The 21201-nt window shown below is 33.9% G+C and overlaps 1 protein-coding gene and 1 long non-coding RNA gene across 2 annotated transcripts; both read left to right on the forward strand.

Moving 5' to 3' along the window:
- Positions 1-945: 945 nt before the first annotated feature.
- On the forward strand, positions 946-3386 carry LOC143592874 (uncharacterized). Its single transcript, XM_077072674.1, has 8 exons — positions 946-1232; positions 1334-1532; positions 1637-1838; positions 1947-2100; positions 2170-2176; positions 2246-2498; positions 2587-2922; positions 2998-3386. The coding sequence occupies exons 1-8, from the start codon at positions 946-948 to the stop codon at positions 3384-3386; spliced, it is 1827 nt and encodes a 608-aa protein (XP_076928789.1).
- Positions 3387-13958: 10572 nt separating this feature from the next.
- Positions 13959-15454, forward strand: LOC143592878 (uncharacterized). The gene is made up of 2 exons (XR_013146002.1): positions 13959-14335; positions 15284-15454. It is a non-coding gene; the product is annotated as an uncharacterized LOC143592878 (long non-coding RNA).
- Positions 15455-21201: the final 5747 nt, after the last annotated feature.

Genomic DNA, 21201 nt, shown 5'->3' on the forward strand with positions numbered 1-21201 from the left:
CGTTGAATCCGACCAGAAGCATGAGAAAATGCAAAGTCAAACTTGTTGACTGTTTTGCCCTTTAGCGGGTTTTAAGCGAATTGACCAGTCAACACCCTTCAATCACCGAAATTGATTGAAGGTTATTGACTAGGGAATATGTATGAACGATTTTACAGTTTACAACTTACCCGGAAAGTGAAAGGAATGATAAGAAACGGAAGTCAAAGGTCATTGAGTTTGAAAAGTCAACGAACAAGTCTTGAATCTTTAACGTATATGCAAAAACCGAAGGGTTGGAGAATGAACAGAGGTAAGGGACGACTGGAGGATGTTCCTTAGGGTTTTATTAAAGTTTACAGCAGATGGTTATGTCTAGTTTATATAGAAAAACATAAAACGAACTAATTATGGGCTTTTGGCCCGTTTAGGCAAGTAAATATGGTTTAAAGGAAAGAATCATCAATTTATTCATAAAGATCTGATCTTAAGCAGATGAAAACGATTTAGGACTTGTATTTTAGTTATATGATGTTTACTTGGACCTTAATTCACTCAAACATGCCTAAAATAAACGATTTTATACCATAAACGAGTTAGGAAATGAACTAGAACTTAAACGATCTGTGCAGAGTTGCCATAGCGCCGCGCGGCGTCCACCACCCTTGATGGTCACGCAGCGCCCCAGCCACAATGGTTGGAGTTTCATTTTTGTCACAAACAGCCCCTATACTTTGTTAAATGAGCATACTTGAACTAGTTTTAGTATAATTTGGTTTTGAACATTGATTGGAATACAAGGGCCTAAAGTGAACACTAGGAAACTTATTTACTTATAATTATTTGATTTTTATTAATATTAAAGGTCTAAAATGTTCCCGAGTCGGATTATAAGCAAACGAATACGGGTTTGAAAATCCGAAATGTTACAATGATGATACGTATATTGTGGATGAGGAGAATAACATGACAGAACCTGAAGTGGACATGAGTGATTACAGATTGAATGTTGATACAGATGTTGAAGATGGGGATGATTTAGAACCACTAGATTTTGGTGAGGATGTAATAGACAATGACAAATTTCTTAGTGGGTCAGAATCAGATGAGAATGAGACCAGCGATAGGAAAAACATTCTTCACAGTATAAGAAGATCCAATGAAAACATGTTAAACTTTTATCTTGGCCAGGTATTTGGAAGAAAAGAAGAGGCTAAGAAGTTGATTAGACAACATGCAGTTGAAAGTAGAAGGTTAATTAAAACTAAACAAGATGATCACATAAGAGTAAGGGCAGTTTGCACTATTCTAAGCCAGACTTTGAGGTTGATGACTGTGGGGTGCATGCTGCTAGCCAACAGAAATCTAAAAACAAAAAAGAGAAAGGCAAAGGGGCTGAAAAGGAAAAAGGAAAAAGTAAAGGGGCTAGTGGGAACAAAAAGAGAAAGGGGAAGGGGCTAGTGGGAACAAGAGCCGAACCACATGATGGTGGTAGGGGCAAAAGGACACAGTCACATGCTTATCAATGTCCATGGGTCTTGTTTCTCTCCAAAGTAAAAGATTCTCAAAATTGGGTTGTTAGGACATTAAATACCAACCACACATGCATTCAATCAAGGAATATACATGCTTGCACATCACTTTTCTATCTGAACAGATGTTAGAACAGATTGAAGAAAACCCTAACATCCCTGTTAAAGCAGTTCAAGATCAATTTAGAAGGAAGTATGGTGTTAGTGTTCATAAGATGAAAGCATACAGGGCCAAAATGAAAGCAAAGAGAAAAGTTGAAGGGGACTACAAGCAACAGTATTCTTTTCTTAGGGATTATGCTGCTGAGTTGGTTGATAAAAATCCAGGTAGCACTGTTAAGATTGAGGTTGAAGTACCATCAGCTCATGAAGCTACAACCAGATAGTTCAAAAGGATATATGTTTGTTTGGCTGCTTTGAAACATGGGTTTAAAGCATTAGACAAGAATTTGATTGGTCTGGATGGTGCATTTATGAAAGGCATCTTTCCTGGTCAAATGCTTACTGCAGTGGGTCTTGATAGCAATAATGGAATCTACCCTGTCTGCTATGCAATTGTGGAGTCAGAAAGTTTTAGCTCATGGACTTGGTTCTTAGAGCTTACGGCAGATGATCTGGAAATATGAAGCAATTCAAGGTTTACTTTCATGAGTGACAGGCAAAAGGTAAGGAATTAAAGGTTCACTTGCTATTTGTCATTATGTTATTTATTAACCTTTGTTTATGTTGAACAGGGGATTTTTCAAGCCATTCAAACTTTGTTTCCTTGTGCTGAGCACAGATACTGTCTTAGGCACATCCATGAGAATATGAAGCTTGCAGGATATAGAGGTGTGCTGTACAAAAACATGTTATACAAATGTGCTACCTCAACAACCAAACTTGAGTTTCTTACTGCAATGAATGAGTTAAAGGAGTTCAACAAGGAAGCACACTTGTGGTTGCCAAAAATAACACCTCAATCCTGGTCCAGGTCACACTACTCTGGTTAGTATTTAAAGACTTTAGCAATAGTTTGTATGCTTGTGATACTTATTAGACTGTCTGCTTATTATCTTGTGTAATCCTTTAACAGGATTAGCAATTTCTGATGTAATGATTAACAACATATGTGAGGTATACAATGGCAAGATTGTGGAAGCCAGGGACAGACCCATCATATCTGCACTTGAGTATGTAAGGGAGTATTTAATGAGGAGGATTGTGACTGTGCTTGGGATTATTGATAAATATGAAGGCCTGCTTACACCTAGGGCCACACAAATGTTTGAAGCAATCCAGAAACAAGCAAATCATTACAGTGTGCAGTGGAATGGAGGGGATCTATATGAGGTGAGTGGAAAACCTACTGATCCATATGTTGTCAACTTGGCAATGAGGACTTGTAGTTGCAAGGGCTGGGAAATTACAGGTATGTTGATTACATTTGGTTTGAATTAATTGTAGCAAGTTGCCTTGTTTATATGAAGACTTATATTTGGTACAGGTATGCCCTGCAGACATGCTGTGGCTGCACTTTGGTTCATGGCTGCTAATGGAGGAAGGGTGGGGGCATTAGAAAGTTGGGTTCACGCGGTGCACACAATGGACAGGTGGAAGTTGGTTTACTCCTTTAAAGTAAATCCAATAAATGGGATGACTTTGTGGACAAAATGTGAGGCTCCTACAACCATTGTAGCACCCAAGCACCACACCATGGCAGGCAGACCTAAGAAGGCAAGAAAGAGGTCAGTTGTGGAAAAGGATGATATACCAGCAACTGGCAAATTGACAAGGAAGAACACCTTTGGAGCATGTAGCAGGTGTGGGAGCACTGGCCATAATGTGAGGACTTGCACAGGCCCACTAAAGAAGAAGGGAAAAAAGGCAGCTTAATGGGATCCTGCTTCACTAGATCTTCATTTGGTTATCTTGCTTTAGTAATGTCTTTTGGTTGTGTACTTTGAACCCTCTAATGATTTTGTGTATTTTAAAGTTTGTGGCAGCACTTGACTTTATTAGGTGTGGTAACTGGTTATGGTTATGTATTGTGAACAACTTATGTTATGTGAATTATGAGGTTTATGTTGATTTGGTTATGTTTGAGGTTGTGTTAAACACTTTGACTTCAATAAGTTTGACTTTATTAAGTTTGACATGAATAATTTTGACTTTGTGTATTGCAATAATGCACCAGAGTATGACAAATGGTTGTGGTACAAACTTGTGCATTGTAGCACTTTCATTAATCTACAAACTTTACATCATGTTGCTTGGACATACAAAAGAGATACAAAAGGCGTGCACTTTGCACCTAAAACCAACCTAAACCAACCCCAAAAGACGATAGCATCCAAAAGACAACTTAACTATCAACAGCCAACCCTACATCCAAAAGACTACCTATCAACAGCCAAACCCACAACATTACTTGTCTGCACCTTGAACCAAAAGAAGATACAAAATAAACCCTATCCAACTAACAATTAGCAACTTCTTAAGCTTCATTGCGTCGGATTCACTTGCTTTCAGTTTCCCGACAAGCCTTTCATTCCCAACTTCAAGGTTGTCCTTCACCCTAAGCAAGCCCGGAATGATGTCAGCACATCTTTGACACTTACGATCGTACCAACCAACGAAACCACATCTTGAATTCTGGATTTTCACATAAAAACAAGATTTTAGGCAAAGAATGTAAAAAACCCTAATTATCGTCAATTACCTGGTCAGGACATGAATAGAAACGCCGAACAGGATTCCTGTCGGTCCACGACGTGAGGATGATCGCCGTTTTCCCACAATTGCAGAGAACCATGGTCGGAAAGTTTCTGGATTGCAGAGAGAACCTAGGGATTGTTGAAGGTGAGTAAATGATCGGTCAGGGGGTTAGGGTGGGTATATATTGGGGGAAATTTGAAGGGTAGCTGAAATGACCTAATTGCCCTTACGTGAGTAGCAGCTGACATGAGTTAACAAGAAAATCTAACCAGGTTAGGCGAAAAGGACAAAGGGTGTCGGATTTTGAAACATAAAGGACAACAATAATCAATTTTGAAGATGAGGGACAACGAGTGAAATTTGGGTGAAAGATAAATTACAATTTCTGTAATTTTGTCTATTTAATTATATTTCAATGACATCCGCCATTTCAAATGGCGGATATGAACAGTGATTTCGCACTTGACATGACAACTCTCCTTTATCTTTTTACATAACTTTTAAAGTTTATTTTACATTAAAAAAAGACTTTTTATTTAAAACCAATGTCAAGAGGGCTTTAAATCTTTACATGCACATGTGAAAAATCTAACATACATTTCTTTAATGGTGTTTTGCAACTTTTTGCCTTTTCATTTCATTTGTACGCTGTAAATATGAATTTATTCCCTTTACTTAATTGTTACATTTAAGAAAGTAATGTTACTTTTTCTTGATATTATTTCATCATGTTGTGGTCCAAAACTTTTATTAGTATGAAATTGTGACATTTTAGTTGAGCTTTTATTAGTATGAAATTATGACATTTTAAGTTTATTTTACATTTAAAAAGATACGTTTTTTTAACTAATGCCAGAATAATTTTTAAAAACAATCAATCTAGTAATTTATACCCCAACTTGTGACATCCATAATATAGCTAGCTTGGTAAAATATTCGTTACTAATATACTATATTAATTGTTTAAAAGACCACATAAGATTTTTCTTTTATTATTAAAAATTCTTATAATTAGTATTATTAATAAATATTAATTAGTACACCTAGCTTAAAGTATTTTTGACAGACTCTATTTATAATTTGAAGAAATGAGATTTGGTAGTACGATTACCGTTCACACTTGCCATTTGAAATGGCGGATGTTAAGAGGACATCTGTCATTTCAAATGGCGGATGTCTATCAAAAATACTTTAAGATAGGTGTACTAATTAATATTTATTAATAATACTAATTATTAGAATTTTTAATAATAAAAGTAAAAACGTATATGGTCTTTTAAACAATTAATATTAGTATATTAGTAATGAATATTTTACCAAGCTAGCTATATCATGGATGTCACGAGTTTGGGTATAAATTACTAGATTGATTGCTTTTAAAAATTATTCTGGCATTAGTTTAAAAAAAAACATATTTTTTTTAAATGTAAAATAAACTTAAAATGTCCCAATTTCATACTAATAAAAGCTCAACTAAAGTGTCACAATTTCATACTAATAAGAGTTTTGGACCACAACATGATGAAATAATATCAAGAAAAAGTAACATTACTTTCTTAAATTTAACAATTAAGTAAATGGGATAAATTCATATTTACGCATCGTACAAATGAAATGAAAAGTCAAAAAGTTGCAAAACACCAATAAAGAAATGTATGTTAGATTTTTCATAGGTGCATGTAAAGATTTAAAGCCCTCTTGGCATTAGTTTAAAAAAAACGTCTTTTTTTAATGTAAAATAGACTTTAAAAGTTATGTAAAAAGATAAAGGGGAGTTGCCTTGTCAAGTACGAAATCACTATTCACATTCGCCATTTGAAATGACGGATGTCATTGAAATATAATTAAATGCATAGAATGGTTGTCATGTCAAGTACGAAATTACTGTTCACATCCGCCATTTGAAATGGCGGATGTCATTGAAATATAATAAATACATAGAATGTGGGTCATAGAAAAGTACTGCCACTGTTTACATCCGCCATTTGAAATGGCGGATGTCAATAAAAAATATTTTTGACACATAGGGGTAAGCTAGGTGACCGGCGGTCAGCTGTAAATTAACATCCGCCATTTAAAATGGCGGAACACGAATAAAATATTCAAGATCCGTCATTTCAAATGGCGGAACACATGTTTCTCGTCCACATCACCAGACAAAAACTGACAAGCCCTATGTTTAATATGACATCCGCCATTTCAAATAACGGATCTCCTATTTTCAATCAACAATCTTTCTCTCTCCTAAAAACCATTTTATGCTCTTCAATTTTCCTATTTAAAAAAAAAATCCTGTAAACCCACATTATTGTTATAAATTCAAGAAAGGCTTAATGGATCGCGATGATAGCTACCGAGAGCGAAATCTTAGATAATATAAACTGCGAGGAGGTGATCAAACAATTTGTTGTCAAGAATACTAAGAGAGCTTCACGATTCATCGGTTAGCCGTTAGATATTATTGTATTTGGTTTTATGACTATATATTTTTTTTATATTTTATTGTTATAACTTTAATGAAGTTAAAAAAAACTAGCTTATATGTTATATATTCGTTACTCGTTAAGGCCTTTTTATTTCGGCTCGACCGGGGTATATAAATTCTCGGAGACGGCCCTGGAGGGAATGGAATGGACGTATGAATGGGATGGACAAATGAATAAAATGGATAATTAACATTCCATTGTCATGTTTGGTTAACATGTAGGAATTCAATACTTCATCACTTTATTATTATTATTAACTATTATTATTATTATTATTATAAGAATAATAATAAATAATAAAAGTAATAATAATATGAATATTCATAATAACAAATTTTTAGGACCCTCTCGCTACAGCGAGATTGTTAAGCTGAATAAAAATAATCATAACAACGTTGAATCACATATGCGCGTCGTAAAATGTTAACTCGTCAAATTTAAAATAATAATATTGATAATATAGTAATAGTTATAATAATAGTTATATTATTATATACAAACAATAATGATAATTATATAGTAATAGTAATAATAATAATTGTTTATTCTTTTGACCTTTTATTCCTTGAATGAATGAATAAAAAAAACAACCATATCCAAAAGAAAGAAAATTCTAAAAACGGAATGGGTTTCATTCCTTATAGATTGATCCACTCTATTCATGCCTGGTAACCAAAATATTTGTTTTTTTTCATTTAATTGAAATGACCCATTACATTCTCTCTTTCATTCATTCATACCAAACGCCATCTTGATTTAATGAGATTAGCTTCATGATCATTTCATACCTTTATTAATAATACTCCTTCATTTGATCTCAAATTTGCATTTATATTTTATATTTATATTTATATTTACGCCTGCGCATACATATATACCAACGTTGCTGATTTATGTATTTATCCTCCATAGTCTATTCGGACTTAAATAGTTGAAAATGACAAAATAGCAGATTTTTGTAGAGCTAGAGTTGCAATGGCCCTCAGTCAAGGTCTCCGCAACCCCCTCTCCTTACTTCGTTTTCAATCACAATGTTTTTTATTTCTGGTTCATCATATTTTTAAATGCAACAGATTTAAGCATCTAATAATGCATCTATTAAACAGATAAGAGTATATATGTATGAACACATTAATAAGAAGACTTTAGCTAATTTATTTATGCTTACAAATATTTATAAGTTTATCTAAATAAGACACTCACGAGTCACGACCTCCTCGTTAGTTTTATGTAGGAGATATCCCAAACTGAACATGGCCCAATAGGTTTGGGCCCAATACATATTAGCCCATATACTCCCTATATAAGATTATAAGGTAAAGGGAGGCTTAACCCTATATATAGATGGATTTTACTCCTTGTTAATTTTGAGTAGAGAACCATAATAACCCTACAATAACATCTATATATAGGGCTATGTAGAGAGAGTTGGATATGCCATTATATTAATATAATCGTATTATATAATGTTACATTTAAAGGAAAATCTGACTATCCATTTATTAATGTGGATGAATTTTAATAAAAAGAATGGTGGTGTTGGTTGATCAATGGTGTGGTGTTAGATAGAAAACAAAGAGTAGGCCATGTTATGGAAAATGTTGGGTGATGAGGAAATGCAGTCCATATACATGTGAACCTAAGTGGTTGGAATGCTTTGGCATTTCCCTCATGAACAGGGCATCCATAGAAGCAGACACAAACACACATAATTAATCGAATCTAGATATTATGTGGTTTATGGTAATAATATCCTTCTGTCGACACAAAAACACAAATCTTGGCATATGCTGTTCGAAATATAGATATATATGGGAATATGGGATTATGGGATACAGTAAAATAACCACTCATTGTTACGTTCATAGGAGGGAGGGAGGATCAAATTTTCATACCAAAAGGTCACTATTAGAATACCGAATATTTGTAAACAATTTTAACTAGCTTACTAGTTACCATGTATTTTTGTGTCTTTTCTTCTGTCCCTTCGATACCAAAATGAGTCAGTAACAAATATAGCAATTAGTTTGCAATGGACATGTACACGTCCATTGCTTCTGCGACCATATTGATTATAGTTCTAATGCGGTCACTTAAACTTGTACTGCTTTTTCTATCTTTAAATGTTGAACATTAATATATACCGGGTTTGTAGTAGTGTCTAATTACATCAAGGGGTGTGCTTGTGTTGCTTTAGGACGGTTTTGGGCAAAAAGTGAAACACAATCAAAAATTAAAAAAAAATAAATTATTTCACCATCTCCTGTCTTTTGCTTTTTTCATAATAAAATATAATGTCTACATCAAGACAGAAGGCAAGCAGACAACAAGCTACGTGGTAAGCCCTTTTAGAATTGGAAAACCCGTTGATCGATTTCAGTTAATCGATTTTACATACAGCTATGGTTGCTTATGGGTCTTGTAAGCGTGAAAGATATGAGCTTGAAATGTTTGTGCTTAACTAAAATCACATTGAAAATAATTATGCATATCAAGTTGATTGTAGATAGGTTGTGTCGACTTGAAGTGTATCGACGGGTTATCCAAGTTAAAGACTAACATCCATTGATAAGTTTTTATAAATGGACTGATGATTTATTCTGAGAAAAAATGTTTATTTGAAATTTATTGAATGTTGAATGTTTCCGTTACTATGTTTGAATGAATTTCTCTGTTGAGAGTTATGTCTTATGAGTAAATTCATCAGCTAAGTAAACAAACTTAAATAAAACATAATTAACAAAATAACAAGTGTATGTGATAACCCAATAAACTATTAGCATTTAAACCCAACCCGACAAGGATAAAATTATTATACGGCTTGCATATATATATTGGTTATAAAGATCATAGTAACAATTACATCGAAACAGAAGACAAGCGGACAACAAGCTGTGTCACTACCCCCTTTTAAATTGCAAAACCCAATCTTTTAAAAACCACATTCGCTGATCTTAGAGTCATAACATTACTATACATAACCTGTTGAACTCGGGTAGCGGAGGTAGTCCAAGGCTCAAACAACGAACGAGGGTGATATTGTGGAATTTGATGCTGATCTCCTCCATCGAAATAATGAATTAAAGTTGTGTAACACGAATGCAACCCATTTTAACATATATTAAACGAATTATAAACCGGTTAAATAGGTTGGTATGCTATAACAAATTTGGTTAAACATGTCATAAATGTTGTCAGGTTAACAAGTTTAATTAAACATGCTAACAAATCAACTCAAACATGACCCCATCTAGTTAAACATGTTATAATATTAACACGAGCATGATTTATTTATTAATGAAGCCAAATATAATAACTCAAACCTACTATTATAAAGTCTCATATGATGAATCTTGACTCCTAGTATATGTTTTTATTTTTTACAAAAAGGGAATTAAATTAAAGAAAAATAAGATGAGAATAAGATGTAATAAACTAATTATGCAGCCAGTTTAATAATTAAAAGAATTGGTATTTATGTCATCAACCACTAACCAATTCTGTGTCATCATCAAAGAGTTTATATTAATCTTGTTTACATGCTTACTCACGACCACCGGGGCCATTGACCAAGACACTGCCTTTCCTTATAAGTTGCATTTAGTTTATCTAAACAGGTGTCCATCCATGATGAATCAATTAAATTCCGATATCGAAGTTTACGTTGTTTCCAATTGAAATATCAATTTGATTTGATATTACTTGTTGCTTTTCATATTATAAATTTATTAGTACAGAATCAATAACTGTTAAAAGTAAATAAGGTTAGTGCTCTACTTGGGTAATGTCATATTTATATAAATATATATTATTTTTTAGGAAAGTGAATATGATTTTGTTAGGCGAGTAACCTTATATGGAAAAATACTCTAAACTATGTCGTTTTAAGTAAAAAACCTCTATCTAATTAAAAACTCTTTCATATTATCTAATATATATAATTTGAAAGTTTGGCGGCGCTAGAATCTTATTGGTTCAAGTGGCAGTCCGATATTGGACAAAGTTTTTTTTCTTTTGTATTTTTTATTTTGTTTCGTAGTTTCAGTATCATAACGAGCATAATTGAAACAAATTAAATTTGTGTCGATTTACCACCACAAATCCCGAGACCAACAATGCTCAGGTTTTACCGACTTACCACCGCAACGCCTGAGTTTTACCGACTCTTTTATTTTAATTCCGATACCTTATGATGGTATTGACTGAATTCGTGTCAACCCATCGTCGTAATGTTCAGGTTTTACCAACGCCCAGGTTTCAATGCTGGGGTTTTGCCATTGCGCCGGATAGAAAATCTAGTTTATAATAATTTTGTAACTCCACTAACCGCTTAACCGCTATAGAAGGTGGCAAAATGTCAACTCGATCTTTTGATTATAATGTTTTTTTCCCGGGGATTTCCATCACAAACATCCAATGTCTCAAGTTTTCAGAGAGGAATTATATTGGCAGCTTTCTCAAGATGGAGTTTTTTTTGGTATTTATTGGATGAATTTGTTTTTCTTATTTTTATAATTGAAGCATTATGTGTGTCATCAATGAGAATAACAGGGAACTCAAAATTGAAAAGGAAAAAAAATCTTAAATAATCGAAGGAATCACAACTTACTAATGTATTGAGAAAAGTTTGCAGGTTTTCAAATGACGTTTTTGTGTTTTTATTTGTTAAATTTTGTTACTTATTTATTTATTTAACTATTATATATATTATAACATCACTGTAATTAATACATAACTTGACATTCAAAAGACATAAATAAATTAATCCAATAGTACGAGCTAGATCCAAAAGCTTGAGAACTAAGGGATTCGATTAAGATTGCGTGCAGCTGTTTTTCAAATACAGATTAGTAAATAAAGATTTTCTATAAAAGGGGAAGGTATTTTAGTTAAATGAGGGGTTTTTGTAATCATTTTTAATCAAAACTACATAGTTTTGTTTGGCTTTCCGTGTAAGGTTACACGTCTAAGAGCACCGTATTCGTTTTCCCCATATTTTTTTATTTCGTTATTCTAACAGCAAGATGACATGTCCACACCCTTTTTGAATTGGAGGTGACCTAGTCAGTTGGTACCCATGACTTCTAGTATAAAACATCTTAAAAGAATCTCACATCAGATTTTAGATTAGAGAGATGTGTTGATTTATATATATACTCACATCTTGTGATCAAGTATGACGAAGGTGGGTCTTAATAAATGATGATTGAAGCAAGATTCTGTGATTTGAACCATGACACACTGTATTTCCATTCCGATCGTATCATGGAGTTACAAGCACAACAGATTCCATCATAATACACTTGAGTGTGATAAGATAAAAGTAGATGGTTAACTCTGGGAAGTTCTCATGAGTCATGACTTTGTCAAGAATAAATCGGTTAGTCGGTAGTGAACAATATCAAGGCTATAATGGGAGTGTTCCAGTATGGAATGAGAACAGCAACTCGAGTGTTATTCAAGATGGCCTACAGACTGTTGGTAATTTCATACCGTGTTCACAAGTTGGTAAATTTGGAAGGACCTAGTTGACAAGTCGATCAAATTGATATAGTTTTCCAATTGTAATAGGATTAGTATAGTAATATCTTGGTTACCAAGTTATAGTTAAATACATAAATATAGGGGTTGGATCATAAGCCTTTGAATGTGTGATCAATAGAGATTTATTGTAACAAGTCTTTGAGTCACTTTTCTTTCACAATAATAAAGTATATATCGATATTACAATTTGAAGTGGTATAAGAACTTGGTGTAATCTTAGTCCAAGCTCGAGGTGCCCTGGATCGTAACCAAATAAAGTGTATGACTTACCAAACATCGCTCACCATGGATCCAAACGCATACGTTAGATCTTGTAACTCATCATTTAAGTTGTTAATTATACCCAATATTTGGATAAGCGGCCTCTTAGAAAATTATCATGTAAGTAACCAAAAACAACAAAAATTAATGAAAAAACAGATAATATCATGATCATGGTGGGATGTTACATAAATGTTGACAAACATTTAAACTCCATTACTACATCCAAAAATGAGTTTTAAAAATTTCTCCGAAGCTTATAGCCGAAGTCCTAACCTGAAGCTATCCTCCTCTCAACGATGGCTGGTGCCTTACTGTAGATAAGAAATATGATTAATACTCACATTATTACACTTAGAAAAATAAACGCAAAAGTCTCACATCCAAGATATATGTGATTCGTTGAACCTTTGCTAAAAAGGTGAATAGCTTGCTTGAGTGTCGTTAATTATAAAAACTCAAGCATAACTCGACCTTTGTGGAACCGAGTAATGTTAATGTGGACTGCATAAGTTCCTAGATGTGGTAGTTCAAACAACTATATCGAGGCTATAAACACATAAAAATGGGGTTCCCTTCAAGGATCAATCTTATCTATATTATATATAAACGAAATCTTTAAAAGCTCTCTGGTTGCTCTATAAATTCTTTCAATTCATCAGATTATTTTATTTGTAAATAAAGAATTCTCATGCATTTGATCCGAATTCACGGGTATGAGTCTCACCAAACCCAGATAACTCTTAAACGGGTTATAACATCTCATTAAATTAAAAATTAATCTTGTAAAATATTTGATATGAAAATCATAAAAAATATGGATATACTAAAAATTAATATCCGATTTTTTAAAAAAAGAGATAATTTTAATTAAGAAACAATTTTATAGTAAAAAGAAATAAACAAGTCATGGGTCACAAAATTTAGATAGCTTTTAAACAGGTTATAATATAACATTTATTTATGAAATCCTTTTATCATCAAACCCTAAGTATATTATTAGCTTTATTACAATAAATAAAATTAAAATCCAAAAAATATATATTAAAAAATAAAAAATATAAAACAACTATCGTAATACGGGGGATAAAACCTAGTTTGTAACATAAAAATTAAGGACCAATCTTATTTGTAATTGTTTAATTTGTCTAATTTCCATTGGTTTTCAAAGGAATAGAAAAGTGAATCTTAATTGGTTGGATTATAATACTAATTTATGACTTGCACGACTTGCAAAAGCATTAGTCTAGTCCTTTATGCTAAATAAAGATATAATATTTACCTTTTTAGAAGATAAACACAAACTTGTTTGATATTATAAAACCCTAAAAAGCCACGTCATTGTCACACCCTTCCACCATCCACTTCATTTATTAATTTTTCTTTATAAATACATCAAGTGAGCCAATAGCTTTTCACCTTTAAGTTTTAAATTCACCACTAAACTAAAGTGAGGCTCACGTAACACCCGTGCAACACTCTTCCTTTAATATCTCTATACATACAACCACACCTTCACCATATTCAATAGAGACTATATCACATATTAATGAAGTTTTTCTTCCCTGAGCTTGGTTTCTGTTTCGGCGGCACCGCCATAACGCCGCCTGCGGAGATCATCTGCTCTGATGTCTCGAGTACTCGCCGACGTGTAAGGCATGGTAAATTCACGAAACACTGGAAACCGGAGCTCTCAGCGATCGCAGAAGATGGTCATATGCGACGACAAAGTCATGATCAATCGGTTAGTGTTGTTAGATCGGAAAAGAAACCGCTGAACAAAACCAGATCGTCGGGAAGACCTCGATCTCATTCGTATAGTAGTGGTGATTACAGGTAAACTTTTGAATCAAGATTCTTGTAACTTGTTATTAAATTCTTATAATTTATTAGTTTCATATGTTTAAGAAAGTTATGATACTTAATTAAAGGCGTCGTATCATACAAGCAATGTTTTCTGATCACACAAAGTTCACATGGTGACATAACTGTAAATATGGAACCTAAATTACGTATAAAAAAAATAATCACGCATAAAGTAAAAATGATTGCTCATGGAGAAAAATAATTAGACATGAAGAAAAATAATTAAGTAGAAGAAAAATATAATCTCATGACGAAATATAATTACGCATAAAAAATCAAAGCATGACACATCTGATTTAAAAAAAGGTATAGGAACAGGGTACTCAAATTAAAGAGAAAAGAAGTTCGATTTTATGATGTAGTTATTAAAAAAATATATATATACTATTTAGAAAAGTTATTAGCGTTGTAAAAAAGTGGGAGAATTTAAAAAAAAAGTGTGTGCTCAGGATTTTATAATTGGAATTATGTCACCACGTATTTGTTTTGAATTAACTCAGTGATCCGGAAGCCTTTGTATTTAAACCTTTTCAATTGCAATTAAGTAATAAAAAGTGATTATAAAAAAAATAAGTGAGCATCACGTGTATTTCTTAAAATCTCAATATGATAAGGTTGTACCAACTTGTTTGATCACATGAGCAACTTGTAGATTCATATTTGTTTAAATTCACACACATTTGAGGTGGTCAACCGATGAATATATGTTGTTAGATGTGTACTCATGTTGTAACATAATTAAATTATGTATTTATAGTATTTCGTATCCTATTTGTGTTAGCTCTATATGTTTAGCTGAAATTCTTTTTGCACTTTTTAAATTTCGGAAACAATATTGTAGTGAGGTGTCGTTTTAAATTCTAATTGCTACGGATATATTTAACATGTCATATGAATTATTGTGTGACAAATATACAGGAAATTTACTCAGACAGTGGCGATTCCTGCTTTTTCTCCGACACCGTTCGTGTTCTAACTCGGATGATCGGAGATGCTTGTTTCGACATGCTGTTTGTTTGTATATTGAAAACTATTTATGATTTACTTTGGCTTGCAATGGTATAAAATGGGATATTGATGCTTGCCGATTACTTAATTGCTTTGGAATTATAGAAAAATAGTTTTCAACAAATCTAGATACAATCAAGTAAGATAGAGTAGGGTTTGGATCAAATACAAATAAAATTAACGTGCTAAACGTGAGAATCAAGTAGAGTAATTATATATACAAGTAGAGTAATTATGTAATTACACTATAGAGTACGTAATTACTATTATATATACAAGTAGAGTAATTATGTAATTACACTATAGAGTAATTACGTACTCTATAGTGTAATTACATAATTACTCTACTTGTATATATAGTTACTCTACTTGATTCTCATATTTAGCACGTTAATTTAATTTGTATGTTAACTATTCCCAGATAAAATATATGACAAATGTAAAAAATATCATCCTTCTTTATAAGTCGCAGATTTGTTTGGTTGGTGTATTTTATTCACACACTGGACATGGGTGGTCATATAAGTATTGTTGCAATCATGATAAATAAGAAATGAAAAGAGGCAAAGGATTATCTCGTAATTAATTCACGGGTGTGAATGATTGAAAAAACAATATCTTTTCAATCACGCTACTGCCACATGATTTTTAGGTAAAGCATTTTCTAAAGCAACATACTAAAATAATCTAAATAGAAAATAGGTATAATCCTTTAGTTTTATCATTTATGGTAAGTATATAATGGTTAAGCAACTAACAACAATTTATATTTTCTAAAACAACATACCAACTTCGGAAATCCACTTAAGATGTGTGTTATTCACAACTAGTGACTTAATATATGGTCTACTCAACTGTAAGCTTTTGGTTCCCGTGGATGCAAAATCATTGCTCATCACCAATTATTGGAAAGACGAATTTTTTTAGGGTAAAAGAAACCAAGTTTAACCCGGACTGTTTTGAAAAAATAAAATCAGTTTAATATGCCTCTGGTCGGGACTAGGCATTTTCTTAGACTGTGTGTAACTGGAAATGGGCTGAAGATGGTTTCCATGTCAATTGACCATTGGTACTGAACCATGGACTTCGAGCCTGTGCATGGGCTACTTCGTGGACTCACGGCCATGCACAACGGCTGTTATTACTTATTATCGAAATGGATTACCAAACATGGGCCGCAATAGAAAGTAGAAAGTGTCTTGGGAAATTTGTTAAAGAAATTAAGATGGCAATTTCAAATATTAAATACAAACTTGCTTAAGAACCCATGTGATATACGAGATTATCTAAATAATAAAAAAAAGTAAAACAATGAAATTTATCATGCTTATGAACCATTGATAAACTAGTTTTATACCCGTCCGTTGGACGGGTAATTTATTGTTATAAATTATAAACTCTTTTCTTTATTCTAACAAACACACATAAAAAATAAAGAAAAAGATCAAAGTAGAATATAGCACCTACACTAACACAACCGTACAATTATATGAAAATGTAGCTGTCTGAAAACTCAAACATACATTACTTGTTGAAGAATAATGTTCTTTTAACGGGTTCATGAATAGTAACTATGTTGCATTAGGTGGTTTAAATTTAATCATCAATTTAGCACCAAATAAATACAAATTGTTAACATCAACTCATATATTTCTTTTCAACATAGCAACTGAACTGCATTATGTTTACACTTTAAAATCAAAGAGAACAAAATATGGTGTTTGTAACTTGTTATTACCCCAATACCACACCACTGCTCAGTTCTTGTTAGTCAAAATGATTTTAACATACATCTAACTTGATAACCCATTCAATAAGTAATATACTTGAAGATGGCAAATAGCCACGAAACAATTAATACAAAGATTGAACGCCCAAAATCTATTATAAATGCATTTACTTCTCCCTTTTCATGATAATCTAACCCAATAAAATCTGTATACACTCGAAAATGACTCACAACCAAATGGTACTATCTTTCTTTTTCGGTAAAGGGAAAGAACCTAGAAAAATTATAATTTAAACATCAAAAACTGCAAATAAAAGGGTTACTTAATTAATCCTGTCGGGACATGTCCCCAAGTAAAATCAACAACCTCCGAATCACTAAAAAGAGATCCTAAACAAACATAAAATACCCTATCCATCTCATATATACCCTAAATTCACACTCATTACGAATCATATTGACAACTCTATTATGCCCGACTCCTAATATAACTCTCTTCACATTCTTTAGCCAAATATAGTATTTAGTTTTGCTTCATGAATATTCTCCTTATTCATCATATGACCCCATTTTGGACTTTGCAGTCAACAACATCTAAGGCTCAGACCAAAACTGATTTACTATTCTAAGCGTGACCCCAATTTATGCCATCAACATGATTCAAAAATACCCTGCACACAATGATTGAAAAACAACTTGTTTTAACCCAAACAGAATAGCTTCATTTAAAACAACCCATTTTTCATAACCCGTTTTGACCTGTTACCCCTTCGAACCTAACCTGCTCGTTTTGCCAGGCTTATATATGGCCATTGAGTACCGCAAGCAGGAAAAAATTTTTGTTCTACAATTACTAACAGAATTAGCAATAATTACTATATTCATTTAAAAAACAGAAAAATCCCGTTGTTTTAGAGAACTTCGCCTTAAAATGGTGCTTGTGAATATGAACAATAGAACTGTCATTCGGGCATAAATCCACCTGGTAATATTGTAAACAAAAGACTCTTTTTAGACTTGAAGCATTAGAAAAAACTTATTTTTGCATTTCAAAAACTATATCACCATGGTTCATTTTGATACCTTAATTTTAAATCAACTAATTTTACTTTTTAGCTTTAGAATTTGACATGGAATACTTGCCAGTTTAATTTGTAACAAATAACACATTTTAATAAATTAAAGTAAAAAACAAATGGGTTAAGCGGGTCAACCCATGAGCTTATCAGGTTAACACGACCCACTCAGCTAAATAGGGTCGCGAGTTTAACTCCAAAGATCCATATATAGACTAATGGAAGTCGAAAAAAGGCCCGTATGAACTTACGAGATGATACTGTCAGTGATTGTTCCCTTTTATTGTTTCTCCTACACGGGCCACCGATGGTTCCGAGTTCCCTGCATTTTCCTTCGGGGCTGGAATTGTAGCCCATAGGTGGGTTAAGGAGCTAAGGTACTCCAAATGGCTTAATGTTATTCTTGTATGCATATACAAAATAAATCAATTAAGTTTTTCTTATATAAGTTAATTAAAAAAGCACCTCAGCATCAATATTATTTCTAATTCCTCCAGAAGTTTTCACATCCTCAGAGCCTAAATAATATAGATAAAAAGAAATTATCCAAATTAGCATAGTAAATTATATCCTTATGTGGTTATGAATAAATTCAAAGAGAAGAAATTACACCAAAATGAGAGAACTGATGAAGACCATCGTGCAGACAACTGTTTTGACTGATGGAGATCATTAGACTGCATCAATTAAGATTTATAACTATCATCAAGCAAATATTTCTTCGTTAAACATTCAGAATAATCTAATATAGCATATGACGCTATAATAATACATTATAACCACCAAAAGTGACAGAAGAACCTTGAGAGAAGCATCCAATGATGACGGAATTGAAGGAATCGGAGGTTCAGCTGGGGAAAAATAAATGATTGAAACAACGCTACAAGTAATTATGAAATCCAAAATCAAACCAACAAAAGTAAGTTTCTTACCGTGGTTGGTTTGTGTTGCTTTCCCAATTCCTCTGTTCACTAATATTCTCCTTATGCATTGCAATAAAATATATTGAACTCAAATCAGTAGCAAAATCAAACACCGTCAATTCGGAGCCGCTGACTAATTCAAACTTGATATGAAATCCATGACCGAGTTCAGGATCCCTTTGGCTCTGCTCGATTGGGGATTATGAAGTCGCTGGGAGAGCTTTGGTGATGGTAGGAGTTTATAATGCTGAGGAAATTAGGGGGAGGATACGACGTGGGTTGGAAACAATAATATATATATAATTGACAATCGTTGAATTATAAACAAAATCAGACTGGGTGTCAAATATATATTTAAGTTGTAATTAAACTTGTCTAACCCTCTTAACCGCCTCTAAGTTACATATAACTACATATGTTTATTGAAGTGTAATATATATATATATATATATATATATATATATATATATATATATATATATATAAATGGCCATGGTTGTTTACTCAGTGAAGAAACGTGGATCTACTCACTGGTAGCAGATCTACTTTCCTCGGGTATGATTAAACTGTTTCACCGATGGTTCCTTTGAATCCGTGTTCTTCCACCTACAAAATGAACAGCGCCGTTACTTACCCCTCAGAAAGGGACAGAGGGGTCCTCTTTGCGGTAACCCTCCGGCGTGAGAATCAGTATCTTTGTGGAGAAGATAATAAAGTGTGAGTCAGTGAAATCTCAAGAGTATTGCTGAATCGCTTGAATACTCTTGATTGTGTGACTGTGTGTTTTCTGTAACTGACTGTGAGTGAATATAATTCAATATGATTGAATGTGATATCACTGCTTGTAACTGTCAATGATTGAGTGTCAATGAATCTGTCATCAAAGTGGAGTTGATGCTGTATTTATAGTGCTAGGGTTTCCACTGGCTGGGCTCAGCCTCGTTGGCCTCCTCCAATAGCACTGCGCCACGTGTCCTCTGGGACACCTGGCGCTTTCTCGTTGGTTGTAATCATGTGGTAGCACATGTGTCATGCTGAGTTGTCGACCTTTCATTTGGCAGCTGTCAACATCAGCATATTCTTACTCCTTAAAAAGATGCCTTCTAGAAGAGTGTCTGACGTGCACAATCAAGGTTGCCCTGATCCTGATTTGGATAAGGACGAGGTTGATTATGTGTACGTGTGATATGCGCCCATCCTGAGAATGCGCGAAGTCTTCTTTTTATTCTCACGCGCAGATATTTCATGCGCAGGTGTGATATGCACGAGCGTGTGATATGCGCCGCGCGCTGGTGCGCCACGCGCATATGTGACGCGCGAGCATATGTGATGTGCAAGAGCATGCGATATGCGCCGCGCGCATATGTGATGCGCGAGCATATGATGCCTGAGCATGTTTTGTATGCGCGATGCGCCTGGGTTTTGGCTTTGTGCCTTCATAATGTCTTTATCTTGTGGGTTGACCCGCCTTGCTTGGTGTTGAGGCGGGTACATACCTCTTCAAGCCCCCCCAGTCTAATGTGTGTCTTATCTTGCGCGAGCGTGGTAAGATAGATATTAGACTCACTGAATTGTCCTTTTATAGGGGGTTTTGTCGTTTTCTTGGTTGTTTCCATCGTCGCGCGAAGTTCTATCCATTTGGTTGAAAACGAAAGGTCCAAACACGTGGTTGGTTGGTGATGACGTGCGCCGTAAACGTGTCAGACGTTTCGTGTGCTCGAGGTGCTACAGTTGCCTTTCACGTCCCCTCACACAGCTGTCTTGAACACGTGTCGCACTCGCATTGGTTAGTACCTGGGAGTGGGGGCGCGTCTCTGTTCCGTGGCAGGTCGGTTACATCTTTTTGTCCCCTCACACAGCTGTTAGGGACACGTGTCGCGCCTTCGTTGGCTTGCCCCTGCGAGTGGGGGCGCGTGAAATCCGATCAGCTGCCACATTTCTCTCTCCTGGGCCTATAAAAGCAGGCCCTTAGGAAATTTTTATCTTCATCTTCATTGTTGCTAAAATTCAAATTTCTGCTTTCACATTCTGATTTGAGTGTTTACATCGATTCGAATCCTCGATTATCGGCTATTACAGTTGTATGTCTGATAGTTCATA

This window comes from Bidens hawaiensis, unplaced genomic scaffold (genome assembly GCF_021521415.1).
Source record: "Bidens hawaiensis isolate Kalapana, Puna unplaced genomic scaffold, B.hawaiensis_p1.1 tig00041330_1, whole genome shotgun sequence".
NCBI lineage: Eukaryota > Viridiplantae > Streptophyta > Magnoliopsida > Asterales > Asteraceae > Bidens > Bidens hawaiensis.